This window comes from Electrona antarctica, assembly GCF_951216825.1.
Source record: "Electrona antarctica genome assembly, chromosome: 18".
Lineage (NCBI taxonomy): Eukaryota > Metazoa > Chordata > Actinopteri > Myctophiformes > Myctophidae > Electrona > Electrona antarctica.
Window position 1 is genome coordinate 18,888,094 of NC_136799.1, and position 10,646 is coordinate 18,898,739.

Here is a 10,646-nt window from a genome sequence, read left to right on the forward strand (position 1 = left end):
GTTTTATGATCCACGGTGTATTACCGGACTCAATGCTTTCAGTATTGCTTGTCCCAGTTATTAAAGATAAAGCTGGTAAGGTTAGTAGCCTTGATAATTATAGGCCCATAGCTATAGCCAGCATCATCTCCAAAGTAATGGAAAGAATCCTACTGGATAGAGTAACTGAGTATATCCACTCCTTTGATAACCAGTTTGGTTTTAAACCAAAGCATGGTACTGACCTATGTATTTTTGCTCTCAAGGAAATTGTGAACAAATACAAGGCTAGTAATTCATCAGTCCTCATGTGTTTTATTGATGCGTCCCGTGCCTTCGATAGGATTAACCATAATAAGCTCTTTATGAAAATGAAGCAAAGAGGAGTGCCCGGTTTTATTGTGAGGGTCCTGGCCTACTGGTATGCCCACCAGACCATGCAGGTCAAATGGGGTGGGAGTATATCAGCTCAATTTGGTGTAAGCAATGGCGTGAGGCAGGGGGGAATTTTATCCCCTATCTTATTTAATTTATATATGGATGGTTTGTCTGCTCAACTGAGAACCTGTAACACAGGATGCATGGTCGGAGAAACACTAGTAAACCATCTGATGTATGCAGATGACCTGGTGGTCCTCAGTCCCAGTAGTGCTGGTCTACAACAGCTCCTTGATATTTGCTCTAAATATGGTGTGCAACATGATATAAAATATGCCAGCAAAAGCACTGTTCTAATATGTAGAACTAAAGAGGACAAACACCTTAACCTATGTTTAAACTATCAGACAATAGTCTTGAGGTCTGGAATAAGATTAAATATCTTGGCCATTTTATTACGGATCAAATGACATATACAGACAATGTCGGAAGCTGTATGCTCAAGCAAACACTATTGCCCGAAAGTTCTGTCATTGTTCCACCAAAGTGAAAGTGTCCTTGTTCAAGGCATATTGCACACCGCTTTATACCGCACACCTGTGGTCATGTTATAAAAAGTCTGGCATGCACAGGTTGCAAGTTGCATATAATGATGCCATGAGAATACTCCTTAAACAACCCAGAGGGGGCAATGCTAGCCAGATGTTTGTCACTGCTGGAGTGAGGACTTTTAAAGCACTCCTAAGAAATCTAATGTTTAAGTTTATGAAAAGGCTGGATGTGTCAAACAGTATCATTGTAGCACTTTCAAGCCCCTCAGTGAGCTGTTCACGTTATACATCAAGATTATGGGTACACTGGCTAAAATGCCTGCATGTTCTGCCTGTGGGTTAAGTTATGTATTTGTTTTACATTATTTTTATTGCCTGTTGTATCTCTTGTATGTTAACCCCATGTATGTATCCCTATGGACCCGAGTCTGCTAATAAAGATGAATTGAATATGTGCTCAACTTCTTATGTAGGTTAAGACTATATAGGTGAAAACATACACAGTGCACTCAAACTTTACTTTCAGCGATTTATTAGTGCACAGCAGTAGTCAGAGGAATTAAACATAAAGCCTTCATCAGTGTAGCTGATGAAACCTTTACGTTGAAACACGTCTTGACTATTAAAATTGAACATGATATTAAATCAAACAAACTCCAACAATGCCATTAAACCATCCACAACAGAAACACGAGGGAATACAGAAATCTGTTCAAAAGAAATGTACATAAAAAAAAATTAAATAAAACATTCTGCAGCCCCCCATGAGTCAGTACCAAACGTTAACTGCCACAATGCCTACAAATTGACAACGTCATTAGACTTTGTGGTGTTAATAGAAATTGTAAATCAAAACCACGGTTTTAAAAGCTAAATCCTCACACATGCCGACCTGCAGCATATGAAAAATTATCACTGCAATGTTAACAGGAAGTTCACTTTGGCATCTCTGTTGTGACCAATTACAAAGTCATCTAAATTCAACAGGCATTAAAAACGTTTGCCCAAGACATTTAAAAGTCTTAAAATTATCAAATCTTCATTCACATGTGGTGGAGGAACCCAATAGACAAACACAGAACCTCAACATAACCTAAATCATGGGCTTCAGTAAGGTTGAACACAAAAGAAAATGGGAAATAAATTGAACAAACATTTCCTGATTGAAATAGAGAACTTGAGCCGTGGCAGTTTTGCTCTGTAAAATAAGGTGTTAACTATTGCAAACTGGCAGTGTTTTAAGTTGCATATTCCAATAAAATTAAAAACAAGATGAGGTAAAACAGCCAGTGGCTCTTAGTGGTTTTTAAAAGAAAGAACAGTCACATTATCTCAGACCACCTATAAGAAGAACAGGGATCACTTCACTGGTTGCACCATGACCTCCAAGATGAGATGGGTCACCAGTTCATGAGGTTTCCCCCTTGAAATTTGCATAAATTCAGCACTGGGATTGTGGCTTGGCAGTAGGAGCAGATGTGTACTTGGCTGACAGAGGAAAAACAACAGGCAGGGGTGTGGGGTATGCAAAAGACCTCGGAAGAATGGAAGCAGGCCAGGGTGACATAGTGGTGGCATGGGGGAGAAATACATCCTACGGGTTAAGTGTTACAAAGTCTCTCAGGTATATTTGGTGGGGCGGCAGTGTGGTCAAGTGGCAGTAAAAAAAGGGGGGGGGGGGGGGGGGGGGGGTGCAGGCTGTGCACTCATAGTTTCTTGAGTCGACTGTAGAGGTCTCTCTTGCTTCGCTCCCCTGCCCAGGTGCGGCTCTTAAGCTTAAACTTCCTCAGGTCATCTCTGAAGTCCTCGTGGTCCATCGGCCGGTACGACTGAGGCTCACACTGTGACTGCGCAGGTAAGAGAATAGGGGCAGAAAAGGGACACGGGTCAGACCACGAAAGAAACAGTTGACTGACATGAAAGGTATCCCTGTGTACAACTTATGTTATACACATACCTGTATACAACAGCATCTCAGCAAATCTTGAGCTGTCACTAACATAAGCAGCTAGTGGGGAATCTTATCAAATTCACAAAGTAAAGACGTGCTAACCTTGAATTGAGGGTAGAACTCCTTGTAGCCCCCCTTAAGTACGTATAGCTCAGGGTAGTAGAGTGCGGGGTAGTCGTTCGTGGCGCGGTCGCGTGCCCTGACAAAGCGACACATGCGAGGGCCTCGCTCAGACGAGAATTCACAGTGGAAGACGATAAGGAGGCGTTTGTCTGGGCAGGAGGAGATAAGGGGTGTCTTGAGGAAGTACTCCTCAACCTGATCCTCCTGGTGCAGATTCAATGCTCCCTGGGGGAGAAACAAAGCCAATACACATTTAAGACTTTTAGTTTGTCTGTCATTTTGTTTTGGCAGGGTTGGGGTGATACATAAGAATGCTGAATTGTCTTGGTGACACTGGCGCAGACTCAGACAATCTAGAGAAAAGTGTCCAAGTCTTCACCAACACTACATGCTATGTAAAAGTAGACAAGCATAGGGCAAGAAAATTGACTGTGTGCAATTATGAGATTTGATCAAGACACCGACTCCACTCATGAACTCATCTGCCCCAGATTTGATCAAGATTAAAACAGTCAGTTATTGCTGTGACAGACAAACAAATGCAGCCGATTACAATACCCCCCACCCCTTGCTGTACATGAGTGTAGTTAAAACAAAATTACGAAACCATAAACATCAATGCACAATTTAGTAGTTTGGCATAATAATGAATAACTGGTCCTTGGCAGCTGTGAAAAAAGATGTATTGAGAGATGCTGGTGCAAATCTGTCCAGAGTGCCATGGCTAGTTCAACATTGACTCCCTTGAGTGCCACGTTAAAGGTAAAGTTTAGTCGCAAAATGCCACCATAGAGCTCTTCAGCCATAAGCCCTTATTCTGAAGAGCCACCAGCTGATTTGGTGAACCAAAGTATCAAGCAATCATTTCCGGGGCATATAGTACCGCAAGGTGGCAGGGATTTTTTTATTGAGCTAAAACATTGATGTTCTGTATGATCACCTCAATCAGAGCTTCAATTCCACTCACAATGCGGAAGCAAAGCGCTGCCAATGCGACAGAGACACCAAGAACCGGTAAAAATAATACTAGCAATGATGGATGCATTATAACACCAATAACTTGTTCAATCTGTGACTTTTAATAAGTCGTCCAATGTCACCTTAGGCACAAAATTAGTGAATATAAACCATATTTGACAGAAGAGCGCTTACCTTGATGTGTCCTCCCTCAAACTCATAGGGGAAACGACAATCAATGATCACTATGTTGTCTATGAGGCGACTGGACTGGCCATTGAGAGCTGCCACCATCTGAAGACCAGAGGAAACGCACATTAGGGCCATTGTTGACTATTTGAATGGTTCCATTTTTAGTATAATAAAATGAATGCAAGACAGAAAAGATGACAGGAAAATGAATTTCACAAGAGAACAAAGTATTGGCTCACCATTTCTGAGGTGATGTATTTGAGGTCTTGATGTTTGCCCTGTACTGTGGCCAGCATGTACGGCTAAAGAAAAAGGTAACAAAAAACAATTGTTAGAAATGGGATCCAAAATAGTAAGTAAGTAATTGTGAAATTAAGGAAGTTAGGGATATTTCACTTTCAAATAAAAACCAATCACGTCCCCCTCACGCATTAGGACAGTCTAATGCGTGAGGTGGCCGTGATTTTTTACAACATTTAATTTATTTGAACCACATATATACACTATAAACTATAACCACAGAATTCTCAATTTCTTACCTTGGTGAAATCTCCTATGAGCTCCCCATCTCCGTTCTCTTCACCCAGCAGCCTATCAATCTCTGTTACACAAAAAGACTTGGACCTCTGGACAAGAGCCTAGACAGACACAACACACAAGGGAAAAGAAAGACGAGATATTAAAATTGAACATGTAATAAAATTAAACCAGCTCAGTGGCCATGTTAGGAGTGTCTGCCCTTAGTTTGAGAGGTCGGGGTTTGATGTACTTCTATATCAAATTGCCTCACAGTAAGGAATTATTATTATGTAATAAAATCACTTTTTTTGCAAGGGCATGTGACAATTGGAAGCAGATAAACCAATTCAAGAACATTAGATCAAAAACAAATAAACTGCTGCTGTGCGTGCGCGTACACACACACACACACACACACACACACACACACACACACACACACACACACACACACACACACACACACACACACACACACACACACACACACACACACACACACACACACACACACACACACACACACACACACACACACACACACACACACACACACACACACACACACACACACACACACACACACACACACACACACACACACACACACACACACACACACACACACACACATTATAGAAGCAGCCGTCGACTACCAGTTGATACCAATAACAGGTACCAGACAGGGTCAAATAAATGAATCAATGTCACTAAATTGGAAGCCAATATACAAACGGAAAACTAGGATTCCACTGATGGAAGTTAGTTGAGACTTAGAACCAGAATTGACCCAACTACGTTTACATCATATTCAAATCCATGTCAGTTTTAAGGAGTACATTTATGTACTGTGTCCAATTACTATCAAAGGTTTTCCGTCAGTAATGGGTCAAGGGGCTGTTACTAACCGAGCGTGGAGATGCAATATCCTCCAGGTTGGTAACTTGACTTCCTGCCAGGCTCCGCCGCCTCTTCACCCTGACAGGGGTGTTCTCATCTCTATGGCAGTCGGACCGTTTGGCCGGGTGACGGGTCACCGGGCTGGAGTCGGCGCGAAAGAGACCACGTGGCCGACAGTGACTCACAGGCTGAGGAAGAAGACAAAAACTTAATCAGATATCCATGTCTGTGTCTCAGATAAAACACAGCTAGCCGTCATTACCTAGCAGTCTTGCTGCCAACCACTAAAGAGCTATACAGTAAATGCAGCAGACTTTGTTTTACTACTACTGGTAAAAATAATTAACAGTTAACTTACCGAGTCTTCTCCTGTAGTACTAGTGTCAGACACTAATGGAGCGTTGAGCAGGTTGGACATTCCCATGGGCATGCTAGAGTCGTTCTGTAAGGTTCAAGGTTGTACTTTGTTACATCTTGTGTATAGATAAGAGTAAAACCAATTTTAAAAAAACATTTAAAGAGTGCAAAAGGGAAAATATAGTTTCTGCTCATAATACCTTTGCACACATCAATATCAACCCTCCTTAATATAAGCGACTGATGCAAGAACTCACCTCAACGTCATCCTCCAGCACATCCATGAAGCCGTAATCCTCATCGTCATTCAGAGAATTGGTGAAAGAGGTACGCCTGAAGAAAACAGGGCTAGTGTCATCTGCATAATCCAGGCGTTTGTTGGCAGGTGGGGAAAACTAGAACATGGGAAAGAACAGATTTAGAATTTTAAAGGGATTCAAAATAAACATTGGCTATTATAGAATCAATTCTAATATCTACTACTACATTCTTTAAATGCTAATCCCTGAATCAAGTAATCAATTACAGTATTTGTCTATACATCTATGCACCAGTGCCATAAAACATTCCAGTAGATTTACACAATTTTGTGATTCTGAATCCCCAGATGTAGAGAAGGTGCCAATAATTTTCAATGACACACATGCATTATATTGATATTCCACGTTACGTTCTTAGCTTACGTATGACTCATGATAACTACTTTTTATGCATGTGATGTATTGCCATGCGTTTTTTTGTTCTTGCTTAATGTATTTCGCTCTGGATTAAGAGTCTGCTAAATGCCTAAATTGTAATGTATACACAAACTGTGGGTGATATGACCCATTTTCTGTAGGAAAAGGCAGGTGTTGTACCATTAGGGCTGGTGCAGAGTTGGGCCGGCGAGCAAAGTCCTTAGTATCACCGCTGTTCAAAGAGCGCATGCGGCACCGCGACACTGGCCTGTTGGGCTTCTTAAATTCAAAACCCTCCTGTAGGCAAAAATAACATTCACTAATTTAATACATGTGGATTTAAATCTTTCAAAAACCTGAGAACCAGTCTGGATGAAGTATGAAACAAGAAATAAATGCTTCAGAATTAAAAGGTTCCTGCATTTTAGTCCCCCATGCACTGAACTTCAATTCAAGCCCCAGATACATTTGGTACATGTAGAAACTATTACTGTGCATGGCACGGTGTAACACTAACCTCTGGCATGTTCTCTTTGTTCACTTGAACAAAGTTGAACATGCCTCCAGAGATGGAGGCATGACCCAGGGATGGTGGGCGCCCAAAAATTCCATAGCGCTCGGAATCTGTTTCTTGGCCTTTCAGGGTTGGACTGAAGCCTAGAAGATTTGGCTGAAATGGAAATGAATTCATGAACAATGGTACTACTACTATAGAAACTAACGCTGTGGTGGAATTCATCATTCACAATCTTATGGATTCATGGTAGAGCTGAGATTATATGAGCTTTTCGATTCAACGCAGGCGAAATGTGGCCGCATCTTTACATTGATAACCAATCCTGAACATAAACACATCTCACTATACTTACAGGCAGTGAGTTGATTCTTCGAATGGGCATCTTCCTATAAAAAGGGGGAGATGAGAGTTCTGGTCAGAAAACTATGAAAGAAGTAGACAGACATGCTTGATTTAGGGAGTAAAGCACTCCCAAGAGAGCGATATTGTTGCATTTAATAGTATCCAATCATCAGTTATCCTCTAGTAAAATGTAAGTAATTGAGAGAAAAAAAGCTTGGATTGGAGTAACTTACTCAGTGACAACTTTAGATTGTTGCATGGCCCTTTCAAAGCTGAAAGAGAGAAAATAGTTCATTAGAAACTAAAATATCAAAATGGAAGATTTAGTATATAAACAAGTATTGTATTTTCCAATGAAAATCCCATTTGGAAAATGGGGTGGAAGCCATTCATGGCTCCTCTGTACATGCTGAACATGAACACCCATAAACCATCAACACAAAGAACCTGATCTATTGAGAGCTGGGGGGAAACGGTTGGGAAACAGTGAAGCGAGTGAATGCATAATGTCCTTGCGGTGGCAAGTTTGAGGTGGTATTTGCTCAGCTCTGCAGCAAAACCCACCTGTATGCTAAACAAGACAAGAGCCAGGTTTGTAGTGTGGGGACTGGGGAGGGGTCAGGGAGGGCATCTGCAGTTCTGAGTGGATGCAGAGATCAGCTAATCTACCATATGCCTGCTGCAACAAATGCCGCCAACCTACTTTTCTGCAAGGGCCCTTTGTTTGCCAAGAGGGAGTGTGTCTTATTCAATGCAGCCAAGAGAGGGGGGGGGGTCTAATTGTAAAGGGGGAGCCCCCATTTCAATAGAATGAACCCCAATTGCCCATTGAAAAAGCAGGGCAAAGGAAGAGTGTGCCAAGAACTAGAGGGGGTGGGCTATCGTTAAACACTAGTCGTAGGCCCCTCTTCCCTCCAACTTCAAAATTCTATAGCAAGCCAGCAGCTGGGACCAAAACAGCTGTTAGAAAGGTGAGAGGGGTCTTGTGGAGCAAATGTTGCAAAGGAACTCAGGCCATCCGATGTTGGCAGATGTCCTTTGGAGAGATGCCACCCAAAGATTAGAGGCAAGCATAGATATGCAGGCAAACTGGGCCTGGCCTAAATTTAAGATAATATATAATATAATAAATTGATTAAAAATGTACTATTACTAGTGGTTATTACTAGCACTAGTGGTTAAAATAATCACAACAGGGGTGCACTAACTGTGCCCCCAGTTGAAGATCCCAGTCGAAGATAACAATGTTGACACAACTACTGCCAGTGCCAAGTCTCATTTTCATCCACATACTAAAAACAACAGTGTGTCTTTTGATTCTTGCTGCCCTGGTAGTACAGAATTCCCTTTGAGAAAAATGGTACAGTAGTCTGTACACATTATGTTGATTAAAATGAACCACAAGCACAAAATCAAAAACACAATATGACAGTGACTTGTCACAGTCTCACACCGACAACTGTCACAAAGAAAGTCAAGCTTACATGTATCTCAACAACTAATCTGCTTAATGGAAAATAGCTCAAGACCAACGGCAGAACTACCACATCCCCCCCATAATCCCAGCAGCTGAGAATGGTGCCTGGCTCCCTAATCTTGGACCCAAGCCTAGGGTGAGGGTAGGAGAGGAGGGGTACATAGCCCACAGGGTGATTTATTGGAACAGACAACAGGACAGTGCAACTTACCTTTCATCCATGTCGAGCTCATCCATGGGACTTGGGGAATCCATGCCCAGGCCTAAATGATGGAAATTATATTTTTAATGTCATATGAATATTTCCATCTGATGGTACTGAATCATAAACCAAAGATAAATCAAATAATGTGTATAATATAGGTGTGTTGTCGTCACGATTGGCTTCTGGCTACTGCATATGACACTCATTTTAAAAGAAAACAGTGGGTTCATTTGTGAGGAAGTTGCTCACCAGCATCTGATGAGGCAACTGAATCAAAGGATGGAGTCTTCATTGGGGGCACATGCCTCCTCCTTTTAGGTGTATCACATTGTCTGTAACAAAAAGAAAAACGTTGCCATTAACAATCAAGTTACTGCATTGCAGCTTAATAAAGCCGACCTGGAACACATTGCTTAGTAAACGTGGGCGATGGCCTAATCTAAGAAACACTCATGCTACGTTGGCAGCAGTTCTCATGCGCCATTAAACGACCTGGACCACGTTAGCAAGTTAAAGAGAAAAATCATCATTACCCGAGTCCTATGTTGTCCATGTTGAGCGCCAGATTGGTGACAGGAGACAGCACATTCGCGGGTCCGGACGAGAACAGATTCTTCATGCAGTGGCTGTTCTTTGTGCTGAATTCAGGCAGCGACAACGAGGAAATCCCAAGGAGTCCATCGGGCCTTCGCCTCAGCGGCGGCGGGTCGACAAAATACTGCTCGGATTCCGTTTTCCCCGACATATTCGAATAAATCCTTGCGTAGATGTACTTTCGTGTCGAGTTGCGGGAAGGTGCAAGTGTAACTCGTCCTAGCAACGGGTCCGGGGGTTATTAGCCGGGTAGCTAACGAGCCAGCGGCCACAACTAGGAAATACGTTTACAAAATAAATAAAATCCCACACATCGTCGTGCGCCTCGCCGTGAAGGCGCTTACGTTTAAAAGTCTTGTAAAGTATCGTCCTCGTTTTTCTTGAGCCAGAGAGTCGTAGCGCCCACACTTTCTGTCAGTCCTGGCTTCCGTGGCTTGTTGTGCTCAGTGCTGGTGGTGAGAAGAGACAGAAAGCAGCGTCTAGTATTTATGTTCAAAATAGCAGCGGAGACGCGGCAACACCTCGTCCAATTGGCGCGGTCGTCGTCCATTCCGCGGGGGAGGACCCCACCTCCACGGACCAATCAGATCCCGCGGCTATTCTTTTCCACCGGATAGGGGACGGACGCTGAGGATGAAGTGACACAATATACTACTACTTCAAAATGTTCTTTTCGTCTTCTTTCGGTTCTGTGAATCTGTGTCTGCTTTAGTGCTATCTTTGTTCTTCAGTAACTGACTGTGTATAAAACGTGTCTTTAATTCAGATAGTTTTAGACACGACGTGATATCTGTTGCAACAGAAATGGCCATAAGCTCAACTCTCAGAAGAACTTTAAAAACAAAGAAACTAACAAAAACGAATGTAATCACTTTATTGATCTCATACTCTCACTCTTGTTAATTTCCACCTTTCATATGCAGTTGT

The 10,646-nt window shown here is 42.3% G+C and overlaps 1 protein-coding gene across 1 annotated transcript; it reads right to left on the reverse strand.

The window, feature by feature from the left end:
- Positions 1–1,423: 1,423 nt before the first annotated feature.
- Positions 1,424–10,193, reverse strand: cdc25b (cell division cycle 25B). The gene is made up of 15 exons (XM_079528967.1): positions 9,659–10,193; positions 9,375–9,457; positions 9,132–9,183; positions 7,677–7,715; positions 7,454–7,487; positions 7,102–7,254; positions 6,765–6,881; positions 6,165–6,302; positions 5,909–5,992; positions 5,559–5,738; positions 4,671–4,769; positions 4,371–4,433; positions 4,135–4,233; positions 2,962–3,207; positions 1,424–2,755 (listed from the first exon to the last, which is right to left on the reverse strand). Exons 1-15 carry the CDS (start codon positions 9,868–9,870, stop codon positions 2,615–2,617), a joined length of 1,740 nt encoding a protein of 579 aa, XP_079385093.1. The 5' UTR covers positions 9,871–10,193; the 3' UTR covers positions 1,424–2,614.
- Positions 10,194–10,646: the final 453 nt, after the last annotated feature.